The 25,857-nt window shown below is 52.7% G+C and overlaps 1 protein-coding gene across 1 annotated transcript in view; it reads right to left on the bottom strand.

Moving 5' to 3' along the window:
- FER1L5 (fer-1 like family member 5) overlaps window positions 1–25,857 on the bottom strand; it is a 77,863-nt gene that overhangs the window by 18,805 nt on the left and 33,201 nt on the right. The window contains 22 exon segments of the mRNA XM_043503168.1: window positions 1,725–1,856; window positions 2,719–2,820; window positions 2,971–3,027; window positions 6,366–6,391; window positions 7,342–7,507; window positions 7,786–7,947; window positions 9,067–9,165; window positions 12,843–13,001; window positions 13,104–13,285; window positions 13,654–13,731; window positions 14,002–14,167; window positions 14,932–15,108; window positions 15,527–15,732; window positions 16,282–16,384; window positions 16,832–16,946; window positions 17,741–17,904; window positions 18,289–18,527; window positions 18,530–18,722; window positions 19,213–19,402; window positions 20,991–21,091; window positions 22,112–22,236; window positions 25,358–25,535. Coding sequence (XP_043359103.1) covers window positions 1,725–1,856; window positions 2,719–2,820; window positions 2,971–3,027; window positions 6,366–6,391; window positions 7,342–7,507; window positions 7,786–7,947; window positions 9,067–9,165; window positions 12,843–13,001; window positions 13,104–13,285; window positions 13,654–13,731; window positions 14,002–14,167; window positions 14,932–15,108; window positions 15,527–15,732; window positions 16,282–16,384; window positions 16,832–16,946; window positions 17,741–17,904; window positions 18,289–18,527; window positions 18,530–18,722; window positions 19,213–19,402; window positions 20,991–21,091; window positions 22,112–22,236; window positions 25,358–25,535 — 3,120 coding nt within the window.

Here is a 25,857-nt window from a genome sequence, read left to right as displayed (position 1 = left end):
GGGTGTGTGTGCAAACAGCTGTGCATATCTCTCTATCAGTGCTATAGAGGGCAAACAATTTATGAGTTTACCCTGTATAAGCTTTATACAAGGTAAAACAGATTTATTTAGGGTTTGGACCCCATTGGGAGTTGAGCATCTGAGTGTTAAAGACAGGAACACCTCTTAAGCTGCTTTCAGTTTAAGCCTACAGCTGTTAGGGGACATGGTTCAGAGCTGGGTCTGGGTTTGCAGCAGGCTTGTGGGTCTGGCTCAAACCAGGCAGGGGCTGAAGTCCCCAGCTGGGAGGGCAGGGAAAGCAGGGGCAGAAGTAGTCTTGGCACATCAGTTGGCAGCCACCAGGGGGCTTGGCTTGTGTGATCCAACCCATCACACATATACACCCAACTGCAGCTTCATACACAGATGCTGAGTTCAGTTCTGCATGGGAAAGCTCAGCTAAGGAACTGCTCAGGACTCAAGTGCCCATCCCCCTCTGGAGTGCAAACCTAAAATTGTACCATCTTACGTTGCACAGAGAATTGCACAGCATAAGCTCATGAAACTCACTCCCTCCCTCAATGTGGAGAGAGATATGCAACAGCTTTTTGCCCCCCAGTTAGGAATTCCATACACTGGGCCTTTGACAAAACAAAATCAAGTTTATTAACTATAAAAGATAGATTTTAAGTGATTCTGAGGGATAGCAAACAGATCAAAGCAGATTACCTAGCAAATAAAGCCAACACGCAATCTAAGCTTATTATACTATAGAAACTAGTTATAAGCAGCAAATTCTCACACTACATTTTGTTTGAGGCAGATTGCAGAGACTTGCTTGCAGCTTAAAACTCCAGATATTCCTTTCACAGGCCAGATACCCTCTGGCCTGGGCTCAGCCCTCCCCCCAGCTCAATCTTTTTCTTTCTCAGGTGTTGCCAGCAGCCTTCTTCCTTGGGGGAAGTTAGTGGGGAGTTAGTGAAGAGCGAACCAAGATGATGTCACTCCCCTACTTGAAATAGCTTTTGCCCATGGCGGGAACCGTTTGTCTCCAAATTTAGTTCCCATGCCAGACAGTGAAAAAAGACCGGTATTCCAAGATGGATTCCAATAACAGGTGACTTGGTCACATGTTTCTGTAGGGCAATAGCAGCCATGAGTCAGAGGCTGATTGTAACATCCTCAGAAGCCTCCCCAGGGGGAGATTAGCATCTTCTAAAACCTATTGTTCTCTCTAATGGCTCCTCCTGACAGCCAGCCATCTAGACTGATTGCATTCTGTCTGGTGGGCACTCCCCAGGTGTAAACACACTTGTAATAGATGCATAGATAATATTCCTAACCTCAGATACAGCAATGATACCAGCATACAAATAGGATAATCACGTCCAGTAAATCATCACCTTTCCAATGATCTCTCACAGGTCTTATTACATCGTGGTTATGCCATAATCATATCATAACAATCTCTCTATGATGAGTATGGGGGAGTAATGCCACAGCGGGGTCTGGGGGCTTTGTACTCTGAAGATGGCACACACAGCACTGGGTGAAGGTTGAGTATGTGTCCCTAGACCTCAGCTGACCAGCCCCTTTGCTCTCCCATGTCCAGCTCCTCTGGTGGCTGGACACAGAGACACTGGGCTGCTGAGGGGGAGCTGCTGGGGGTAGGACCTTGTTGATACACCCTGGGAGCTTCGCAATGAAACCCACAAAAAGCCAAACACCTGGCGCCTGGTTCTCACCTTGAATTCCCCAACTACCAGGGGGTCTTCGCTGGCCGCCTCCTGCCCCCGCCGGCGGTACAGCCTGAAGGTCTGGCAGAAATCCTGCAGGCCCTGGAACTCTGGCACAGCCTCCAACTCACAGTGATAGACCTGTCAAGGAACCACAGGGGCAGGCTTTGGACGCTAACAGCTTGGTCATGCGGAGTCTGTGCCGTGGGGTCAGGGAGGGCCGGTACTGAGCCAGGGAGGAACAGGATCCCTCAGAGGCAGATTTCTACAGCAGGAACCTGGACTGTCCTCCACTGGCACCATTGTGAGTGACCCGGCTAGCAGGGTGTGCCTGACTGTCCTCTGTTGGATGCAATCAGAACTGGCCAGCTGTGAATGCATCATACGCCCCATCCCGCTGACCAGAGATCCACTGTTAGCTGTGCTTGTAGGGCAGGGGCTCTGAGCTCTCTCCATGAGGCTGTTGAGAAGCCCAGAGAGCAGCACAGTCACAGGCCCACATATTTGTTACAATATCTTAGAGTCTTATAGAGCCCAACCTACTGATCTGGGAATTACGGATCCCTAAACCACTTCACCTGTCACAGAAATGCAGCCACTTCTGGGGGGAGCGTGGCAGCTGTATGACTGCAATGTACAGTTCTAGACAGGGAATGAGGAAAGACTTGGCATCCTGTTTGTGTGCCCAGGCCTACCTGGCTGAGAGTATCACAGCCTCTCTGCTGTGACTCCTGTGGAATCTAGCTACTGAGGGAAACCCCTTGTGGCCAGCCAGGAAAAGCCCAGCTCTGATTCCCCACAGAACTCCTGGGGCAAGGGGAGAAATAGCCTCCTTGCCCATCTGTCTGAGGGCCAGACTGGCCGGCTGTGGGGACCCTGCTGGCCTGCAGAAGGCAAGTTCCACCTGGGTCAGGGCAGTCATCATCCCCAGAGCAGAGGGGAAACACCTCTCTGCAACTGCTGGTCCAGGTTCTACACATGCGACTGCCAGCCAGGCGCACACCTTCAGGCTGTCCAGCCCTGTCTGCAGGTAATCTCCGCTCTTTGCCAGATCCCCCGTGGCAGCATAGAACTTGCTCCACCAGTCGACACACTCTTCCTCCTCCTGGAGAAGAACAGAAGGGAGAGCAGCATGAGCCTTGCTAAACAAAGGGAGATGCAGGCATCTCTGTTGCACTGTTGCTGAGAGCTGCTACCCCACTGGGCCTGGGGGGCTGCTGCTCCAAGTTCCTTCTGACCCCTCTGTGAAACCCACCTTCTCTGCTCTTGGTGTGGTTCGAAGCCACGACTCAGCAGCCATCCTGCCCAGCATCTGCAGAGATAAGGAGAGACAAATGTGTCATGCCCAAGGAGCTTAATACATCTTATGACACTGCAACCCATGTTCTTCACAGTGATGTTATTATGATATGATTATGACATAATGATGATGCATTTTGTACAAGATGGGAAAAGTTTTCATTGGAAAAGTTATGATTTGCTGAATATGATTATCCTATTTGTATGCATCTGTATCTGAAGGTATGAATATTGACTGTGTATCTGTATTTCAAATGTGCTTACTCTGGGTGACACCCACAATTAGCCTTTCAGGTACAACAAGGAAGAAGCCAGACAGTGCTGATGGCCCATCAGCAAAGACAATGGACCATGGAAGAGCTGAGCCTTCCTGTGAACGCTCCAGACAGCCTGTAAGTAATGGCTGCTGTGACTCAGCAAACTATGCAAGGCCATGTGACCAGATCACATGACTCTGGACTCCATTTTGGGGTATCTGTATTTTTCCACAAACTGGTCTGGGAACCAAGTTTAAAACAAAGGGTTCACGCCCTATGCAAAAGCTATATAAGACAGGGAGTGACATCATCTGTTCTTCTTCACTTCCCACACAAGAGGACTCCTGGAAACACCTGAGGAACAAAGACTGAACTGGGGGAATTGCGGGACCCAGGCACAAAATGGGAAGTGACCGCCTTGAAAGAGTACTGTGGAAAGAGATCTGGGGGTCATAGTGGATCAAAGGCTAAATATGAGTCAACAGTGCAACACTGGTGCCAAAAAAGTGAACATCATTCTGGGCTGTATTAGCAGGAGTAAGCTGTATTAGCAGTTGTAAGCAAGACACAAGAAGTAATTTTTCCGCTCCATTCCATGCTGATTAGGCCTCAACTGGTGTATTGTGTCCAGTTCTGGATGCCACATTTCAGAAAAAGATGTGGACAAATTGGAGAAAGTCCAACGATCAAGAAAAATGATGAAAGGTCTAGAAAACATGACCTATGAGGGAAGAATGAAAAAAATGGGTTTGTTTAGCCTGGAGAAGAGACGACCGAGAGGGAGCATGATAACAGTTTTCAGTTACATAAAAGTTTGGTACAAGGAGGAGGGAGAAAAATTGTTCTCTTTAACCTCTGAGGATCGGACAAGAAGCAATGGGCTTAAATTGCAGCAAGGGAGGTTTAGGTTGGACATTAGGAAAAACTTCCTGTCAGGGTAATTAAGCACTGGAATAAATTGCCTAGGGAGGTTGTGGAATCTCCATCATTGGAGATTTTTAAGAGCAGGTTAGACAAACACCCATCAGCAATGGTCTAGATAATACTTAGTCCTGCCATGAGTGCAGGGGACTGGACTAGACGACCTCTCCAGTCCCTTCCAGTTCTACAATTCTATCTTCTCTTATCTTCTAAGGGGATTTTTAGCCTGTGTATGAAAACCTGGGGAACCCAAGCTGCAAAGCAAATACAGCTTCTGCCTTAAGAATCTGCAAGACTGCTTGTACCATCACTCAGGGTGAGAAACTGCTAATTCAGATTCAATCTATCTAGTATGTTAAGCTCAGTTTGCGTTTTTGTTTTATTTCTTATGGTAATCTACTTTGATCTGTTTGCTATCACTTATAATCACTTAAAATCTATCTTTTAGTAGCTAATACACTTGTTTTATGTTTTAATCTAAGCCAGTGTGCCTTGGGGAAAATATCAGTTTGGTTAACACAAGTGTGCATTGTTCTCTTCACATTGAGGGAGAGGCAGACTGGCTATTAAACCCATATACTGGCCAAAACGTGAACAGGGCAGGATGGTACAGCTCTGGGGTCCTCGGCTGGGGAGATGGGCATAGGCGCTGATTCCATGGATGCTCCGGGGCTGGAGCACCCACAGGGAAAAATTAGTGGGTGCTCTGCACCCACCATCAGCCAAGGTCCCCGCCCCGCCTCACCTCATCTCCTCCTCTGCCTCCCACCGAGTGAGCCATGTCCCCGCTCCTCCACCTACCTCCCAGCATTTCCTGCCCAGCCACCGCCAAATAGCTGTTTGGCTGCTCTGGGAGTGGGGGGAGGAGCATGAACGTGACGCGCTCAGGGGAGGAGGCGAGGAAGAGGCGGGGCTGGGGCAGAGACTTTGGGGAAGGAGTTTGAATAGGGGCAGGGAGGGGGCAGAGTTGGGGCAGGGACTTTGGGGAAGGGGTTGGAATGGGGTCATGGAAGGGGTGGAGTGGGGGGCGGGGCCGGGAGCAGGTCGAGCACCCATGGAAAAGAGGGGAAGTTGGTGCCTATGGAGATGGGGGAGTTTGGAGCTGCAGTCTCTTCACTGTTGGTTCATGCAGTGGCCGGCAAAGCCTGCGTGTAATTGCAGCTGGGTGTGTCCTTGACTGTGTGAATGCTGGTGGGAGTGTAGGATGCGCAGCGGTCTGCAGCTTGTCACAGCAGCACAGTGCAAGAGGGAGCCCAGGCTGGACAGACAGAGGGCTTAGTGGCACCCCAGTTCCAGGTTGCACCCCGTGGGGACCCGTCACACACCTGATCAGCTCCTGCCTGGCCCACCAGATGCTGCCTTGCTGCTGGGTTCCTGATGGCTCAGGACGTGACCCCCTGAGTCCCTTTCGGAGACATTCTAGGAGCCATCTCACATCTCTCAGGTAAGTGGAGGACTGGCCAGGCCAGCTGGAGGGTCTGCAGGGCCCTTGTGAGGAGTGGTAACCCAAGGGATGAGCATGGATATAGGGTACCTTTTCCTCCAGCTGGCATTTTGATTGTTAGCTTTGGACGGGCTTTAACAGCATCTGTGTTAGTGATCCAAGCCGAGCAATGTTCATATGAACGACCCGGCATTATTGTAGAGGAGAGCTCTGTAGATAGGTCACTGCAGCGGGGTCCCACATGGCTCAGGGAGCCAGCATGGATGGGCAGGAGTGTCCTGCTGCTGTCTGTCTTTTCAGCTTCCTGGAGGAGGGGCATCTGAGCTGGGGAAACTGAGGCACAGCGCGTACATAGCACTGGTCCAAGTTTACAGCAAGTCTGCAGCAGAGCTGGGTATAGACCACAGATCTCCTGACTTCTGTCCCCCTTGCTCTAACCCGTGGATGACACTGCCTCATAGGGCCCTTTAGACCAGTTAAAAGCCGGCTATGCGAGCACAAAGCCAATGCACCTTGGAGTGAGGGGCAGCACTGGGGCTTCCTGTTAGAAGTGCAGTGAGGGGAACCCTAAGGGTTAAAGCAGAGCTGAGGCCCGGGTCACCACTTGCTGTATCTGTCAGTGGTTAGACCAGGAATGCCTATGGCACTGGGTGCCATTCCCCATGAGTGCTGCAGAGAGAGGGGACCCAGCAAGCAGGTGGCTCTGGGCTGCTGGAGAGTAGCACTCACCTTCGCAATCTTCCCCTTGGAAGCCACTGTGTGGGGCAGGGAAGGGAGGGGGAGAAAAGAGACACGGAATTAATAGCAACATAGAAATAGCCCCAGGAGTCTCCCAGCTCCTACAGCAGGAATGGCTGGGGGAGGCTCTCTGGCCTGGCTAGGCCACACTGGCGCTGCATGACCACATGGGGCCCATCTGGCCTGAACGTCTATGAATTAGCCCTTTAATGCCACAAATGAGGAACAGAAACTAGGACTCCTTACGCTTACTGTGGGGCCTAGACTAAGCCATTGGTTACCATGTAACCTTGCCACCGTTGGAGGTCAGGAGTCCAACGGGACTCCCGTGATGGGTCAGTGTGGTTATTCAGAGCCCAGCTCCTAGATCGCATTTCTTTACGTTGCAAAAGTAACCCGGCATTTAGCAACTGACCGGCACAGCTCATGGGAAGCCAAGGCTTCTCGCAGGCAGGCTGTTCAAGGTGAGGACTGATTGGCATGGGCACCACCATGTGTGGGGAGCTCAGGGCTGGGCTAGCAGGGGGCTGCGGCTTGGGAGGGAGGGCTACTGGCAGAGCTGTGGGGCGGTGGGTGGGCACCCCCCAAATGGAATAGTAGGCGACTGCGGATCCCAGGTATGTGCTCAAGGGGAATATGTCTTCCTTTAGTTTTAATGTTGGGGGATGTGCAGTCCTGGCACCCCAGAGTTAAAAGATTCTGTGGGGTGATGGCGGGGGGAGCGCTGTGCTGCGTTAGAGCACACTGGCACCATGCTGGAGCCCGGCCTGGCAGAGCTGATGGCGCCAGACGGTTGGCTCTAGGGGAACACGTGGGGTTTGGCAAATCGTTCTACAGGAGAGGGGGCTGGCCGTGACAGATCGCGAGGTCCCTGCCAGCAGTGGGAGAAAGCCAGTGTTCCCCAGAGGTCCTGGGAGCTGGGCTGGATGTGGGGGATGGTGAGTGGGACTCATTGGTTGGCCTGTACCTGGGGGTGGCAGGCTGGCATGGTGCCCCTCTGCTGACGGCTCGCACATGTACTGGCGCAGGGATCTCACGCTGGCCTGGCCCACCACTGGCTTGTACCCAAACTCCCGGTTGTCCACGACCTTCAGCTCGATGGGGGGCGTTAAATCTTCTTCCATGGGTAGGTGCTGTGGGGTGGCAAGTAGGTCCATGAGCTCCATGGGGAGGCAACAGAAGGTGCAGGCAACTGGGCCAGCGCCTAGACACGCAGCCATGGAGCACTGTATAGACAGACAGACAACACCAGCCACAGGGCTAGAGGTGGTGTGGGCCGGTGGAATCGAGTGGTCCCTGGAACTCTCTGGTCATCTCGGACTCCCAGCCCAGCCACTTGGGCAGGCGGGAAGGGAAGTGGCTGAGCAGCGGTGGGTGGAGCCGCCCTGCCCCATGCTCCTGCCCTGCTCACCACTCTTAGGAGGAAGACATTGATTGGGAAGTTGGGGTTCTCGTGGAGGTCTCTGATGGGAGCCGTCTGGATGGCCTCTCCTCCACACTCCACCACCAGGCTCGGCGACATGATGCTCAACAGGTTGTAGCTCTGCAGGCTCCGCAGGCCCCAGGCCAGGATCTGGAGGGGAAGAAGAGGCGAATGGCTTGGTTGTACCATGGATGGACATCACGAAGCTGGGCTGAGCCGGGCCCAGCTGGGCCAAGTCTGTGCTCAGTGATTCAGCACCAGTCCCACTGGCAAAGGCACCAGGGGTGAAGCTCCCGACGTGGCTCTGGTGTGAAATCTGGACCTTTCAGAATCAGAACAGAGCTTAGAAGCCAGCCGGGCCAGAAACTCACTGGCCGAGAGCCCTGGCCTCCCCTGAGTGTATTGGATGCCCAGGAGGGAGAGGAATGGGCTGGACTGCTCTGGGGCCCAGAGAGCGATGGAGGGGCTGGTGACAGAGGCTCCCCGGCACAAACTCCCACCGATGTCCTGCCTGGCCAGCCAAGGTGGTGGGTGGAAAGAGGGAGACACTGCAGCCTGTGTTTGTGCCAGGTGGAAGGGATGCTTCTGGATGACAGGAGAGTTACAGTCAGGAATGACAGGTTTCAGAGTAGCAGCCGTGTTAGTCTGTATTTGCAAAAAGAAAAGGAGTACTTGTGGCACCTTAGAGACTAACAAATTTATTTGAGCATAAGCTTTCGTGAGCTATTTGTTAGTCAGGAATGAGGGGCTGGGGTTAACCAAAGGGAGAAGCAGGGTCTGGAGGGAAGCGACATGGTCCCATCGCTCGAGACGTTCACTCCTTGGTGACTAGACTGGAGGGGCAACCTCGCCCTGGCCCCCCTGGCGATGAGCAGGTGGGACTTCCTGGGCATCTCCATCCCCATCCTGATGAGGCACCATTCTCTCAGGAGGGGAGGCACCTGCAGGTCATTCGAGGTCATCGACCTCTGCCCAAAGTGCTGGTTTGATCTTTGTAGCTCTGCCTGCAGCAGTCCCCATGCGGGGGGCCTCCCAGCTCCAACCCCGCTGTCCCCCAGACCCTGCTGGCTGGGGGCAGTCAGGCCCTTCCTGTGGGGTAGAGATAGTGGCTGATGCCCAGTGGCATGGCAGGGTCTGTGGCAGTAACCGGCATCACTTTTGGCAACGCAACGTGCCCTCCGCAGCAGGTCTCGTTTCCTCCTCCCACCAAACAAGCTGCTTCTGCCCTGGAGTCCACGTGAGCAGAGGGGCCCTGGCTGTCACACTCACCTCAATGGCCATCAGTCTCAGTGTGGGCCGGATGCCGCTAGGGATGACGTAGACCCCGTTCTTCCAGGAGGGGGCGGGAAGGTGGCCTGGTGCACCATCCTGGGCGGGGAAGGACAAGGCTGTTGTGTGATGCTTGGCTCTTCCTTTGTACAAAACGGACGGAGGACTTTTGTGCCGGGGAGGGACCAGGACCGGCAGACAAGGGCAATTCCTCTGGCTTCCACATCGTGTCCCATGCCAAAGTGACTCCTCCAGCCCTTGGGGACCTGCTACTTGGGCCAGGGGGCTCAGTCTCTGTTGCTCACCATTCCTGGTGAGCCAGCAAGGAGCCTGAGGAAGAGTTTAGCTTTTGTGTTGGAGACACCTGTTTGGTGGGAACTCTCCTGAGATTCTCCACCAGGATGAGTGATGTGATGTCTGCCAGTCCCAGGGACATCTCATCCATTCCCCGTGATCGGGCAGGACCAAGTAAACCTAGACCAGCCCTGACAATGTTTGCTCACTTGTTCTTCAAAACCTCCAGTGATAGAGATTTCACAAAGTCCCTTGGAAGCCTGTTCCAGAACTCTACTATCCTTAGAGTTAGAAAGTTTTTCCTAATATCAAACCTAAATCTCGCTTGCTGCAAACTAAGCCAATTCCTTCTTTTCCTACCCTCTGTGGCCATGTCAAACAGTTGTATACAGTGTCGTTTTAGCTGTGTCGGTCCCAGGATATTAGAGAGACAAGGTGGGTGAGGTCATATCTTGTATTGCACCCTCTCCTGTTGGTGAGAGAGACAAGCTTTCAAGCCCAGAGCTTCAGGTCTGGGAAAGGTTCTCCGAGTGTCACAGTTAAAGACAAGATCAAACAGATAGTTTAGCATAAATAGCACATATTCTAAGGAACCCCTGTAGTCACAGGACAAAAAGGGGTAAGTGGGTTACAGATTGTTATAGAATTGTAGGGTTAGAAGGGACCTCAAAGGTCATCTAGTGTAACCCCCAATAAACCATTAATCCAGTATTTTATTAAGTCTTAATAAAGACAAGGGATTTATAGTTTATTACAACAATTTGTAACCCACTGATTCCTCCTATTTGTCCTGTGACTTCAGGGGTGTTAACAGGCCACTTCACCTTGAACGGTCCATTCCAACGTGTGCTAACTACTTACGCTAAACGATCTGTTCAATCTTGTGTTTAGCTGGGACACGCGGGGAGCCTTTCCCAGACCCGAGGATGAGCACTGTGTGGCTCAACAGCTTGGCGCTCTCACCAACAGAAGTTGGTCCAATAAAAGCTATCACCTCCCACACCTTGTCTCTCTAATGGAAGACAGTTAATCACCATCTTCCTTATAACAACTTTTTACATATTTCAAGACTGTTATCAGATCTGGACTACTGTCCAGTTCTGGGTGCCACACTTAAGGAAGGACGTGGACAAATTGGAGAGCATCCGGAGGAGAGCAACCAAAATGATACAAGATTTAGAAACCCTTATCTAGGAGGAAAGGTTAAAGAAAATGAGCATGTTTAACATTGAGAAAAGCAGACTGAGGGCACCTGATAACAGCTTTCAAATATGTTAAGGGCAGTAATAAAGATTCATGGATTCCAAGGCCAGAAGGGACCATTGTGATCATCTAGTCTGACCCCCAGTTTCTCAGAGGCCAGAGACCTGCCCACTATAATTCCTAGAGCAGACCTGTTAGAAAAGATCCAACCTTGATTTTAAAATGGTCAGGGATGGAGAATCCACCACAACGCTTGGTAATTTGTTCCAATGGTGAATTACTCTTGCTGTTAAAAATTTACACCTTATTTCATAGAATCATAGAAGATCAGGGTTGGAAAAGACCTCAGGAAGTCATCTAGTCCAACCTCCTGCTCAAAGCAGGACCAACCCCAACTAAACCATCCCAGCCAGGGCTTTGTCAAGCCGGGCCTTAAAAACCTCTAAGGATGGAGATTCCACAACCTCCCTAGGTAACCCTTCCAGTGCGTCACCACCCTCCTAGTGAAATAGTGTTTCCTAATATCCAACCTAGACCTCCCACACTGCAATTTGAGACCATTGCTCCTTGTTATCATCTGCCACCACTGAGAACAGCCGAGCTCCCTCCTCTTTGGAACCTCCCTTCGGGTACCTGAAGGCTGCTATCAAATCCCCCCTCATTCTTCTCTTCTGAAGACTAAATAACCCCAGTTCCCTCAGCCTCTCCTCGTATGTCACGTGCCCCAGCCCCCTAATCATTTTTGTTGCCCTCCGCTGGACTCTCTCCAATTTGTCCACATCCTTTCTGTAGTGGGGGGCCTAAAACTGGACACAATACTCCAGATGTGGCCTCACCAGTGCCGAATAGAGGGGAATAATCACTTCCCTCGATCTGCTGGCAATGCTTCTACTAATACAGCCCACTATGCCATTAGCCTTCCTGGCAATGAGAGCACACTGTTGACTCATATCCAGCTTCTCATCCACTGTAATCCCCAGGTCCTTTTCTGCAGAACTGCTGCTTAGCCAATTGGTCCCCAGCCTGTAGCGATTCATGGGATTCTTCCGTCCTAAGTGGAAGACTCTGCATTTGTCCTTGTTGAACCTCATCAGATTTCTTTTGGCCCAGTCCTCCAATTTCTTTTGGTCCAATCTTCTAATTTGTCTAAGTCACTCTGGACCCTATCCCTACCATCCAGCGTATCTACCTCTCCTCCCAGCTTTGTGTCATCTGTGAACTTGCTGAGGGTGCAATCCATCCCATCCTCCAGATCATTAATAAAGATGTTGAACAAAACCGGTCCCAGGACCGACCCCTGGGACACTCCACCAACTAGACATCGAGCTGTTGATCACTACCCATTAAGCCCAACAATCTAGCCAGCTTTCTATCCACTTTCTAGTCCATTCATCCAATCCATACTTCTTTAACTTGCTGGCAAGAATACTGTGGGAGACCGTATCAAAAACTTTGCTAAAGTCAAGGTATATCACGTCCACCACTTTCCCCATATCCACAGAGCCAGTTATCTCATCATAGAAGGCAATCAGGTTGGTCAGGCATTCCAAGTTCTGGCAGCATGAGACCTTCAGCATGTGTCATTCAGATTGAAGTCCCCCATGATAATGTATTTTTTCCCATACACAGTGTGGATGGGTACGTAAGGAAGCAGTTATCCTGTTCATTTGTGGGATTTGGTGGTTGGTTGCAAACTCCAACTAATACCCCATCTTGCACTTTAACCATTAGAACATTGATCCATAAGCATTCAAGAATGTTCTCTTCCAAATAATCAGCGACTCGGAAACAGATAATGCCATTTCTGACATACATCTTTTGTCCACTTTCTCCTTCCTAAATAGGTTATAACCTTTGATTTTAACATTCCAGTCGTGGGAATCATCCCACTGCATTTCAGTAATAAAGAGGACGGTGACCAATTGTTTGCCATGTCCACTGACGGTAGGACAAGAAGTAATGGGTTTAATCTACAGCAAGGGAGACCCTTTTTTGCACCATCACACTGTTCACTCATATTCAATGTGTGAGCCATTATAACCCCCAGATCCCTTTCACCTAGCCAGTTATTCCCATTTGTACCTGTGCATTTGAGTTTTCCTTTCTACGTGCAGTATTTTGCCCTTGTCACTATTGAATTTCATCTTGTTGATTTCAGACCAGCTCTCCAATTTGTCAAGGTCATTTTGAACTCTCGTCCTGCCTCCAAAGTGCTTGTGAACCTCCCCTCAGTTTGTACAAACACCTTCCCCCCCAAATAAAACACATACCCCTTTTACCTTGGGATTCAATAGGAGCTCAAAGGCAGCTAAGAGCTCGCCCGCTTCCTTCTGCTGCCTTGTGATTGGATACCACTGGAGGTGGGGGAGGCGTCGGGATTCGAGATCCAGACATACTAGTGGGGAACACACGCTCCTCCCCAGGAAGTCATCCTTGTCCTAATATAAAGAGGAGACGTGATCAGATCATGTGATTCATGAGCCTGCAGATCCCCTTCACCTGCTCCTCCTTTACCCCCTTCCCTGGGATCTCGCACTTACAATGATATCCCGGTCAAACAGCTCCAAAACCACCAGTGGCGGGTCCTGCCAGGTGGCCTGGGGGTCTCCGTAAATCAGCACATGGTCAAAGATGAGGGTCTGGTCCCAGCTGGGGCTCAGGGTGGCAGCCAAGGTCTGTGTGCGCTGGCTCATGTGCAGGAAGGACACGTGAGCATAGGGATCTGGGGGAAGGAGACGGGAGAGACAGGCTGTTCAGTCCTGTAGGAATCTGTCAGAGCGGGCAGAGAGTCCTGTCTGGACACAGCGCCATGGGAGAGATGTAGAACTGGCCTATCTGAGCGGCACCTGTGCAGTCCATTGGACACAGTGTACGCCCATCAGCAGGGAACCCGTAGGGCTACCGTTTGTACAGAGTAGGTCATTCAAAGCTCCCATGCCCAACAGAGGGGACCTGTCTGGGTTATACCAGGGGTGGCACCAAGAATATTTGCGTTATGATCTGGAGGTGCCAGGAGAGGGATGGGGTAGAGCAGGGAAGGTCAGAAGCTGCATGTGTTGAGGGTGGTGGGGTTTGCCGCATGTCACCTACCGGAGGAGCTCTTGCCATCGCTTGGTGTCAGATCCCTGGCTTGGTAGATGTAGCAGCGCAGCTGGTAGTAATTGGGCTCTGGAATATGAAGAGTTCACAGGTCTCACCCCCACTCCTCCTTACCTGTTACACAGAGATGCCCTGTGGTGTCCCCCCACTCCTGCCACCAACCAGGGCCCAGCTGCGGAGGCTTCAATCTCTCACTCTGGCCATGGAGAGGGGCCCAGGAGGAGCCAATAAATTGCAGGGGCCCTGAAACAATCAGTGGATGGAGGGACAGATTGGGGGGGCCACCTTCCTGCTGGGGCTCTGTGGCCGGGTGCGATCCCCTCCATGCCAGTAACTCACTCTGGAAGACACAGGTGATCAGAGGAGTGTTCAGCTGCAGGATGTTCTGGGCTGGGGACCTCTTTTCTCTCTCTCCTTCCTCCAGGAGTTTTTTCTCTCGCTTCTTCTGTTTCTCTTTCTCCTCCTCCTCTCCTTCCTCTTTCTCTTGATCTTCCAACTCCACGCCCTGAGCAGAGAGCAGCCCTCAGCCCCTGGGCACCCTCAGCTGCAGGATCTCCAGCTGGAAGTGCTGGGCCCTGGGTGGAGCTCTCACTGACCAGGATGCCCTCGCACCTCCTTCCGGCTGTAAGTTTCCAACTCCACTGGGGTCTATAAACCCCACTCCAGCTATACATCCTCACGAACACAACAACTACTTCCTCCCACCTTTGTTGTAACTATCTCCGTCATCCCTCTCTGCTCCTCTCTACGGCTGCGTCTCCCAGGGGCTCAGGAGCAGCCTGCCTTGGGGCTGTGAGCTACCTCGGGGCAAGCTGACCCTTGTGTGTCAATCAGCCCTCTCTGGCCTATGGGGACCCTGCTTTGTGCCAGGGGTTTGTGCTAGTGGCTGGACAGGTGCTTTCTGGGAGAGGGAAGAAGAGAGGCTCCAAGTGGAGACAATGAGCCAGAGGCTGCACCCCTCCCTCTCCAGCCTGGGACCCCCCCATGGACATAAGGCTGCACGATCAGGTCTAAGGAGTGGCCAGGCATTTCCAGCTGAGATCTGCCTGCCTCGGGGAAGCCTCCTGTTGGCTCACTCTGCAAGACTCCAGTTCCCGTCTGGCTGTGCTAACAGGCACGTGCAGATACAGTGGGTCTGGCCAGCCGTTGTGGGGAGGTTCCAGCCATTCTAGCGTTTGGCCAGCTGGGGACAGGATCTTACCATGTGGGCTAGAACAGCGGCCAAATGAACAGCCAAGAGCGATGCCCCTTTGCTGCCTGGCCTCTTACCAGGGAGCCCTCCAAGAGGAAAATGGGAGCCACCCTGGTGGGCTGCACGGGCACGAGCTTCCTGCGCCAGCAGCGCCGCCGGTAAGTGTCATGCGGCCGGGGCTGCAGGTGGAACTTCCAGCCGAAGAAGGAGGTGTATTCCCAGGTGTCCTCTTCCACCGGCTTCCCTGCAGAGTGCTGCAAAAACGGGGACTAGCTGCCCAGCACGGATCCAGCTCAGATTGAACCCCGACCCTCCGTAAGATTCCCCCGAAGCAATTCCCCTCCTCGGCCACCAGCTTTCACCCCAAGACATTTTGGAGCTTCCCAGCTCCACTCTGCAGACTCCAGAGGCTCAGGTACAATCCGTGAACCTGGAGGGGCATCTCCAAACAGCTCTGTTGACTTTGGTGGAGCCCCGGCGATTTGCAGAGGAGCCAGGCCGCCCCACACCAGCTGAGGGTTTGTCCTCGCAGTGCAGTGCTCCTCTTTGTCGCAAAGGCTCTCCAGAGCGTGTGTGTCTGAAGTTCCCTCACCCCGGGGTGCTGGGAGCAGCCCTGTCCGAGCCAGCCCCACAACAGAGACCATGAGCACAGCCCCTGACCTTACCACTTACCAGCTGGAGAAAGGAGGCGATTTCCTGCTCCTGGCTCTGAGCGTTCAGGTCCCGACAGCGTCTTCGCAGCCAGCGCCGACGCCGGTGCGTGTGGTACGTCTTCTCTGCAGCATTCCAGGCCTGGGGGGTTCCGGTGGGGGGGATGCCAATGCCGTACTCCCAGCCTGAGATAGGAGCCCCGCTGCCATCAGGACCGGGGAGGAGGCCTCAGGCAGGCATGCTCACATCCCGGCGATCAGACCCTACCTCATGAAACCAAGCAACCTCCTGCCTGGCCTCTCCTGCTGTCCGGGCTCACTCCCCAACTGCCTGGGCTGGACAAGGTGCTGATCCTGTGACTGAGGCTGGCAGGGAGAAGCTGCACCCAGTACAGGTGTTCATGCACCAGCCCTCTCCGTCCTAGCAGCAGGGACAGCCTAGGAAACTCCCCTCCCCCCCAGCCCCCGCCGCCATGTGCCCACCAGCCCAGCTCTGGAGCAGCCTCCTCCAAGGGCGAGAGGGGGACTCAGTCTCCATGGCCTGTCAGCTAGCTTGTGCCAGCGGTGGGTTCCTGCTTGGAACCTGCTAAACTCATTACTCTGGGCTGCTCAATGGCCCCACAGACCCTTCAGGATGTGCCCAGGGGAACACAGTCAGCACTGAGCCCCACAAATCAGGGTGGGCAGCAGCTTGGTCCTGGCTCTCTGACCACTCCACATTACAGCCCCAGCAGCCACACTGATTCCCCTGGAAACAAGCACAGAAAGGCCACTTACCAGCCTCATCCACAGCTCGGTTCACATCCACCCTCCAGCCTTCCTCGAAGTGCCAGCCCTTAGGGCACACGATCCCTTCCCTTGGGGAGACAGCGGCTCCACCCTGGAAGCGAGACAACAGGGGAAATGCGGAGCTGAGCATGTTCGCTGGAGGTGCCCCAGAGCTTTCAGAAGGGTCCAGCAGCCACAGTGGGTGCCAGACTCTCTGAAGAACCCAGCCCGTCGGGGGCTGAGCCCGTTGACACACCCAGTCCTGAATGTAACAGAGGGAGCTGCTGGGAGCTGAGCCCCTTTGCAAATCATGTCCTCAGAGACCAGGGCCCAGGGAAAGTGTCAGCACCACGAAGACCAAAGCCTCTTGGCATCCCCTGGAAGGCAGGACACAAACCAGGGTAGGCAGGAAAGTCAGGCTCAGACTGCAGACTGGAGCTGGCATGTATCCCGGACAGGGGCTGAGGTTCTGGTTTGACAGCACAGATCAATGAAAAACAACCTCCAAGATGACACCTCCCACCAGCCAGTGCTGCTCAGGGCTCCCTCCTTTCCTCACCACATCGGTGTTGGGAGAAGGGGCTGGGGCCCACTCTTCCCCTGGCTGCCGGCTCTCGTTCTCGTACACCTCCTCCAGAACCTCACTGTGGTTGGTTTCAGTATCCAGCAGCAGCCTGTGCGGGAGGCCAGGGCAGAGTTAGGAATGCAGGAGTCTCATCTGTGGCTTTTCCAAAGAGTTGGCTGGATGGCTCTGTGTGGATCCTCCTGTCATCTTCTGTTCTCTCCCATCAAACCTCAGGGAGCTGAGTGCCTAGAAGTCCCTCTAGTCCAGTACTCGGCACCTCCCTCTGGAACCTCCACCAGTAAGGGAGGACGTTTCTCCTGACCCCAGCTGGCGATCCTCTTACAACTTGAGGCCTGATACAAGGTCTGAGAGCGCTGGGGCAATAGTCCTCGCTAGCATGACTGTAGACACGATCCTGACTGGGACATGCCTAATCTCTCCTGGAAAGAGACTCATCTATCTGCTTCAATTGTATCCTGCAGCAGCGAGTTCCACAGTTTACTTGTGCAATCAGCTCTCCAGGCCCTTCACTAGCTCAGCTCTCCCCATCCTACTCAAGCACTGATGTGGGGGACTCAGCTGGAGTCACATTTAACCCTTTAACCACCTTCCCACTAGCCAGTGTTACAGGTTAATTATCTGTTGCATAGCAGGATGTTTCCCAGACCGCATCTAGTGCTGTTTCCTCCTTTGGCCATGTCAGGCGTGTCAGAGAAAGGTGTAAGCACACCTCCTAGCACCCCTCATGGTACCGTACTATACACATGGGAGATTTCTCACAGAGCCCCTGGAACTCTTCCCCCCAAATGGTTTTTGGGCTTCTTCCTGGCCTAGTTCTCATCATCAGGGAGAAGACGGCCCCTGTGAGGTGCTCTCAGCAGGACAGCATGTTACATGACTCACCTCCTCTGTGGCTCCACTGCCCAGTCGCCATCCCAGTGCCAGCCCTTGGGCAGCTGGAACTTGTCCCTCGGGATACCAATCTTCCCGGTTATGTCCGAGGAGCTGGGGTGCTGCATCAGCCCTTTGGACCCCCACTTCCCAAAGATCTTCACCTGGTTCTCATACTGAGCAGGGCACAGGGGAGTGACAGACACAGACAGAAGCAGGTCAGAGCAGGGGCAATTCCACGGACACAAGGCGGAGTCCAGGAGCGAGGTGAGCGCTGAGCAGCTCCAGCAAGTGCGGGATGGCAGAGGGGCTGAGCGGAGCTGCTGTGGAAGGGGCACGTGATGTGCGTGCGCTCTTTTGGGCTGGGCTTTGGAGTCACACTCGATTGGCCTGCTGGGGGGTGCGCCCAGTGTACGCAGCATTCCCTGTCTGCGGCAGCACTGCCCTCGTCCAGCAAGGTAATCACGCAAACCTCCCTTTCCATAGGGAAGCCACGGCAGATTATCCCTGCCCCAGGAACCAGAGACCTCTCGCCCCAAAGCTGCCCTGCTCCTACTCACCGTCTCTGCATAGATCCCGATCTTCCCCTCACAGTGCCTCATGAACTCCTGGCTGTCGGACACCAGACTGAGCCACATCCGCATGCGCAGCTGGCCATGGATGGTGTCCTTCCCGTCGCTCTGGGGGCTCTGCAAGAGAAAGGCAAAGGGGCCATGCTGCACCCGCTCCAAATGCAGCCACCAGGCGTGGGCAGAGCCAGCTCTGCAGCTGCTTGTCTCTCCGGCACCCCACAGCCTGAGGTGAGCGAGAGGGGCAGAGATCCTGGCACGTCTCCTACCTTCAGGAAGAGGGTGTGGGTTTTCCCACACAGCTTGCCACAGGTGCAGGGACCGGCCTTGGAGAACATGATGGTATGAGCCTTCACCCGGGCATAGGCCACCCGCTTCTCCTTGCACAGCATCCAGATCACCACGTCGGGCATGCTGGCTTGGGCCTGGGGGTGGCAGCATATCAGGACAGAGAAGAGATTGCACAGATGCTATTGCAGGATACTCCTGGGCTGCTCTCCTTCCCATGGCAGGGGCTGTGCCAACTCAGCCCCTTAGGGTCCCCCCTCATGCCAGCCTGGCCCCCCTGCTAGGTCTGTCTGCAGGTGCAGCCCCCAGGATGACCAAAGAGCCATTCTGCCCCTCTGTGAGCTCTGCAGCACTGACTCAGCATCACGCCTAGCTCCCAGTGACCCAGGGAATGAACAGCGAGGTCAGAGACCGCAGGGTGCGGGCCCCCTGGCTAAGTATGCCTCCCTTCTCCTCCAGAACTGGTCTGGAAGATGCTCAGCCCGGGAGAGCTACAGAACTGCAGCTATGGGGCTGCCACTGCAGAACTGCACAAGTTTCAGGAGGCAGCAGACACTAGGGGAGACACTGGTGTGCACGGCCGCTTGGGGATGGCGTCTGCGGGAGGTGTGCAAGGCCTTGGCATACCTCCGGAGTGACCGAGTCGATCCTCTGCAGCCAGTCCTCTGCCTTGAGGATCAGGGTCTTTGGGTTAGTCCCAGTGCTCAGCCTCTCTGCAGACCCGGCTACTTGGTGGAGGAGCCGACCACGCAGGTCCCTCAGCTGTTGATCCAGGACTGTGGCTGTCATCCGACCTTCCAAACTGGGCAGCAGCCTTCTGCAAGGAGCATCAACAGGGAGAGATCAGAATTCCCTCACTGCCACCTGCTACCCAGGACAGAGAGAAGGGGGGTCTGAGAACTGACCTGCCCCTCAGCTCACAGGTGGAGAGATGAGAAATGTGGAACTGACCCATGGCATCATGTAGGTCAGAACTGGAAAAGACGTGGCCAGCCCCTCTCCTGGCCAGGCAGAATTGCTCCCTGCAGCACTTTTGCCAGTACTTTGTCCAGTCCAGTTTTACATGTCCCAAGCGATGGAGATCCCACCCCGGTCCCATATCCTCATAGATCTCACTGGCAGGAAGCTTTCCCATACAGTCAGCCTTCGGTTTCCATTTCTCAGTTCTGTCCCATCGCTCCTACTTACCCCGTGTTCCCACCCTAAACAATCCCCCTTCCTCCTTGGGGTTCACACCCCTCAGACTTTTCCAGACTATTATCATGTTCCCCACACTCCAGACACTGCTTATCTAAGACGTAACCCTGTTAGCTCTCCAGCCCCATTTCTCCTAACTCCTCTCAGATGGAAAATACCCTTCTGGAGATGAAGACATGTCATGAGGGCAGAGCCTGAGCTCCACGCTCAGCTAGGAAGCCAATAGATGGTGCGGACATGGACAGACACTGGAGATCCAGCATGGGAGAAAGGCACTGAGAGAACTGGCACCATAGTCTGGCAATCAAAAGCCCAGAGCTGCCAACCTCTGGAGACAGGATTGTACGATATATCCTTCTCGTACAGTTCTGCAGCCCCTTTGGTAATAAATTATACTTTGCCCTTCTATGGCATCTTCCCTGGGAGGATCTCAAGGCCAGGTGCTCACAGATTGTGATCTCAGTCCCACCAGTGAAAATCTGGAGTGACTCCACTGAGGTCAATGTTGCCACTAGGGAAACTGAGATCTGAGTCTGGTCCTTTAGGTTTAATAACACGAGGTGTTATTCCCATTCAACACAGTGAGGATCTAAATCACAGAGATTAAGGGCCAGGTTTCCAAAGGTGCTCAGCACATTGGGGGCACATAGGGTGCTGCACACTTGGAAATCTGGCTCTTAGGTCAGGTGTAAGGCTGGCCCCTGCTGTGTGCAGGATCACCCAGAGCCAGTGACAGAGTGGGGAATGGAACCCAGGAGTCCAGACTCACAGTCTGGTACCATTGGCAAAGCACAGAGAGATCCTGGAGAGCTACAGGAGTGCAAAGCAATTTATTACTTTATTACACATCCTCAGAGACGAAAGCTATTCACACTCCTGACCTGCCCACATGGGAGTGTCTATACTGCAATTAAAAGCCCACGACTGGCCTTTGCCAGTTGAACTGGGCTCGCGGGGCTCAGGATTGCGGGGCTGTTTAACTGCGGTATAGACGGTCGGCTCAGGTTGCTGCTGGTGCTCTGGGACAGTCCCATCTCACAGGGTCCTAGAGCCTGGGCTCCAGCCCAAGCCTGAATATCTACACTGCAACTGAACAGCCCCTTAGCTTGAGCCCCACGAGCCCGAGTCAGCTGGCCCGGGCCAGCCATGGGAGTCTAATTATAGTGTAGACATACCCAGGGAGACCAACACTTAGTGTCCTGGCTCACTTGCAGTCCTCCAGCAGCTCTTCCAGCAGCTTCTTCCAGATGTTACCCAAAGATGGATCCTCGGCGTTTCGGACGGATCTCAGAGCATCCAGATTCAATTTCTGATGGAGAAGGAAATTAAGTCAGACTTTATCTGCGGCTCATCCTCCAACTAGTGGGCCAGGGCACAAAGCTACAGTGCAACTAGGGCTTGATTCAGCTTCTGGTCAAGTCAACAGGGAGTCGTTCCATTGATTTTAATGGACATTCTTCCTGCAGGACAGATCCAGTATTTGGGTCCATCTTGAGCTGTGAAGGGAAGGAGCTTAAAGAGGAGCCACAGGAAGAAAGGAGCGAGGAGAGCCTGTGCACGAGGGGTTTGGGTGTGGCTGGCGTGGGAGCTACAAGAAAGTTGTAATAGTCATTAGAGGTAGAAAAGGCCTGTTAGTGCCCATCCAGACCATCTGCTGCCAATGCCAGATTGTTCTCTACTGTACACATGCCAGAGTTTGGTCTAGTCGAGTTTTTATTGTCTTCCACCCATAGGTGCTGGAAGTAGGGGTGCTGCCACACCCCATGGCTTGAAGTGGTTTCCATTGTATCCAGGATTTACAGTTTGGTTCACTGGCTCCCAGCCCCCCTGTTTCCATCCCTTTCCTTGGGACACAGACGATTCTACAGTCTAATACATCTTGCTGTTTAATTCTACCCCTTACTCCTCACTCCCCCCTCCTTGTGCCCCAAGCAGCCCTTCTCCTTCCTTTGCATTTTACCCCATAACACACTTGCAGACTGTTATATTCCTGCCCGTAGTCACTACTTAGCCAAGCGAGGGCCAGTTAATCAGTTGAATCGTCCCCTGCAGGCTCACCCCTCCAGCCCCTTGACGGTTTTTGTTGCTCCTCTCTGAGCTCACTCCAGCCTGCCAATATCTCTCTGGCGTTGAGCTGTTCACAGCATTCCAGATGTGCTTGTGTCACAGCTGCCCCTGCGGGTTCTGTGACGGGGTGCCCCTCTGCATGCAGCCCCAGAACTGCACAATCCCTTTCTGATGCTGTCCCTCATCCCAGATTCATGCCTAGCTTTGCAGCCTGTTCTCCGTGATTTGCCCTCCTCCCTGCAGAGCCAGGACCTGCACTCACCAGCCTGTCGCGTGTGGAGTGCATGATGTTCAAGGTGTCCATGTAGTAGCTAGCGTCCTCCCAGAAAGAGGTGATGGCCACCATTGGCTTGGTGTCGTACCATGGCAGATAGTGATAATGGTTTCCTGGACAGCAGGAAGGAAGGTGGATGAACCACTTGGCTCAGGGGAGCCTAGGCATGTTCCTTAGGGAGATGCCGGGTAGAAGCAGGCTGGGTGGGTTAATATCAGCAGTGTGCACCCTATGGAGCTTCTCTCCTCTGCTGCTGGCCCTGGGTTTGTAGGGCCTGACACGTGTCACTCTGTGAGGGCCCCATGACAGCTTGAGGAATAGGTCTGTATCCAGTTATGAATTCCACCTGGTTTTATAAACACTGTTTGTAACTGTAACTATCACTGGGGATTAGGTCCCATGAACTGGACAGGGAGAGAGGGCTTGTCTGCACATGCAGTTATTCCAGAATAGCCTCTGAAATGTCAATTCACAGCCTGCCTTAAGTATAGACAAGCCCTGAGGAAGCTCTGTTGTGAAAGGCATGATGAGGCCATCAGGAGCTATCACCACTGAATGGCTCTCGCCCAGTGAACCATTGCCTTTGCGTGGACAATCTACACAGAAACCTGTCTGGGGCAGGGGGCTGGAATCCCCGCAGTCTGGGATGGCAGAGAGTGGCAGCATCTCCACTTGATGCCCTGCCCCAGAGGGGCTGAGACCGCTTTAAAAAGCAGTGCTTCTCCAAGCCAAAGGAGCAACTGGGGAGTGCAGGTGGGGGGTGGGGCTGGGACACTGGTGTCAGGGTCTGGGTGGCTGGACTGTGGGTTCCCACTGCCAAGGTGGGTGTCAGACACAGGATCTCCAGAGCAGGGACACTGACCACTCACCACTCAGACGACCCAGGGGGTTAGCAACACGTGGGATGCAATGGTTGGATCTCCTCACAACATAGAATCATAGAATATCGGGGTTGGAAGGGGCCTCAGGAGGTCAGCTAGTCCCACCCCCTGCTCAAAACAGGACCAACCCCAACTAAATCATCCCAGCCAGGGCTGTGTCAAGCCGGGCCTTAAAAACCTCTAAGAACGTAAGAACGGCCAGACTGCATCAGACCAAAGGTCCATCAGGCCGAGTATCCTGTCCTCTGACAGTGGCCAATGGCAGGTGCCTCAAAGGGAATGAACAGACAGGTTATCATCATGTGATCCATCCCCTGTCACCCAATCCCAGCTTCTGGCAGAGGCTAGGGACATCATTCCTGCCCATCCTAGCTAATAGCCATTGATGGACCTATCTTCCATTAATTGATCTAGCTCCCTTTTGAGCCCCTTTATAGTATTGGCCTTCACAACATCCTCTGGCAAGGAGTTCCAGAGGCTGACAGTGTGTTGCATGAAAAAATACTTTCTTGTGTTTGTTTTAAACCTGCCACTATTAATTTCATTTGATGGCCCCTTGTTCTTGCATGAGAAGGAGTAAATGACACTTCCTTATTTACTTTCTCCACACCACTCATGATTTTATAGGCCTTTATCATATCCCCCCTTAGTCGCCTCTTTTCCAAGATGAAAAATTCCAATCTTATTAATTTCTCCTCATACGGAAGCTGTTCCATACCCCTAATCATTTTTGTTGCCCTTTGCTGAACCTTTTCCAATCCAATATATCTTTTTTGAGATGGGGCGATCACATCTGCGAGCAGTATTCCAGATGTGGGAGTACCATGGATTTATACAGAGGCAATATGATGATATTTTCTGTCTTATTCCCTATCCCTTTCTTGATGATTCCCAACATTCTGTTCACTTCTTTGACTGCCTCTGCACATTGAGTGGATGATTTCAGAGAACTATCCACGACTCCAAGATCTCTTTCTTGAGTGGTAACAGCTAATTTAGACCCCATCATTGTATGTGTATAGGAAGGAGATTCCATCATCTCCCTAGGTAACCCATTCCAGTGCTTCACTACCCTCCTAGTGAAAAAGTTTTTCCTAATATCCAACCTAAACCTCCCCCACTGCAACTTGAGACCATTACTCCTTGTTCTGTCATCTGGTACCACTGAGAACAGTCTAGATCCATCCTCTTTGGAACCACCTTTCAGGTAGTTGAAAGCGGCTATCAAATCCCCCTTCATTCTTCTCTTCTGCAGACTAAATAATCCCAGTTCCCTCAGCCTCTCCTCATAAATCATGTGTTCCAGCCCCCTAATCATTTTTCTTGCCCTCCGCTGGACGCTTTCCAATTTTTCCACATCCTTCTTGTAGTGTGGGGCCCAAAACTGGACACAGTACTCCAGGTGAGGCCTCACCAATGTGGAATAGAGAGGAATGATCATGTCCCTCGATCTGCTGGCAATGCTTTTACTTATACAGCCCAAAATGCCGTTAGCCTTCTTGGTAACAAGGGCACACTATTGACTCATATCGAGCTTCTCGTCCACTGTAACCCCTAGGTCCTTTTCTGCAGAACTGCTGCCCAGCCACTCGGTCCCTAGTCTGTAGCGGTGCATGGGATTCTTCTGTCCTAAGTGCAGGATTCTGCATTTGTCCATGTTGAACCTCATCAGATTTCTTTTGGCCCAATCCTCTAACTTGTCTAGGTCCCTCTGTAACCTATCCCTACCCTCCAGTGTATCTACCACTTCTCTGGCTGGTGTGTGTCCAGAGACTGAGACAGACCCCAGACAGAAGGGGCTCATGGCAATCTGCCCCCCAGAAGAGAGCTGGTCAAACATTTTCCAATAAACATTTTTCTATTAGAAAATGCCACTTTGTCAAAAGTGAACCTTTCTGTGAGAATGGGGTGATCTTGACATCATTTTGTTTAGGAAAAAAATTGACTAGAAGTGTTTCAAGAAGCTCAAACCAGAACATTCTGACCTTATGGGAGCAGAATGTTTGGTTTCAAAATTGATATTTTTGTAATATAAATTTAAAGCAGTTGAAATCGGAAGGGAATGTTTCCGTTTGATCAAACCGGAACACTTCAACTGACCCCAGTGACATTTTCTGGACAATTTCACTTCACAGAAAAGTTTGGAATTTTTTTGTTTTCATTCTAACTTGGAAGAAGAACAACCACTGAAATTCCTGCAGAACGGAAATTCTGCTCTCTCTGAATCTGGCTCTTCACATCCCTCCATCTCTACCGAGCTCTTCCTTCCCCTGACTTCCTCCCTGCTTTCCCACCCCATCTTGCGCTTCCTGGCCAGCCTGTTTCCTCTCCCCTTTCCTTGCCTTGCTCTTACCGTCAAACACAGCTTGGCTGTACTGGGTGGTTGAGGCACAGGGCTTGCATGTCACGTCAAACTTGTTGCCATAGTTCCCAATGCTGACCTCAAATTGGATTAGCTCCTTGATAGCGGGCAGCATGGTGGCTGAATAGAAGATGGCACACAGGCCATACTTGCGCCGGGACAAGTATCGCTGGCAAAGGAAAGACCCAACAGGCAGGGTTAGAATGGGGAGGGAGCAGGTGATGGTGTCTTATTCACTATCACCTGTCCCTGCTGGTCATCAGCAAGGACTCAACTGGAGACCTGCTGCAGTAAAAGCACCAGCCTCTGCTGTTTGAGCTAAAGGAGTGACAGCCCAAGCTGATGGCAGTAGCAGGCTTTTATCCTCTGTGCGGGCCAGTCACCAGCAGGAGATGTGATCATACTGTGACATTCTATACCTTGGGGGAGCGTCCTGGAACCCCCATATTCCTCATTTTCATATAATTGTGATCTTACATATAAAGCAGGCC

The sequence above is a fragment of the Dermochelys coriacea genome, chromosome 26, assembly GCF_009764565.3.
Source record: "Dermochelys coriacea isolate rDerCor1 chromosome 26, rDerCor1.pri.v4, whole genome shotgun sequence".
NCBI lineage: Eukaryota > Metazoa > Chordata > Testudines > Dermochelyidae > Dermochelys > Dermochelys coriacea.
The sequence above is the reverse complement of the archived record's forward strand: the minus strand, read 5'-3'. Positions and strand labels throughout refer to the sequence as shown.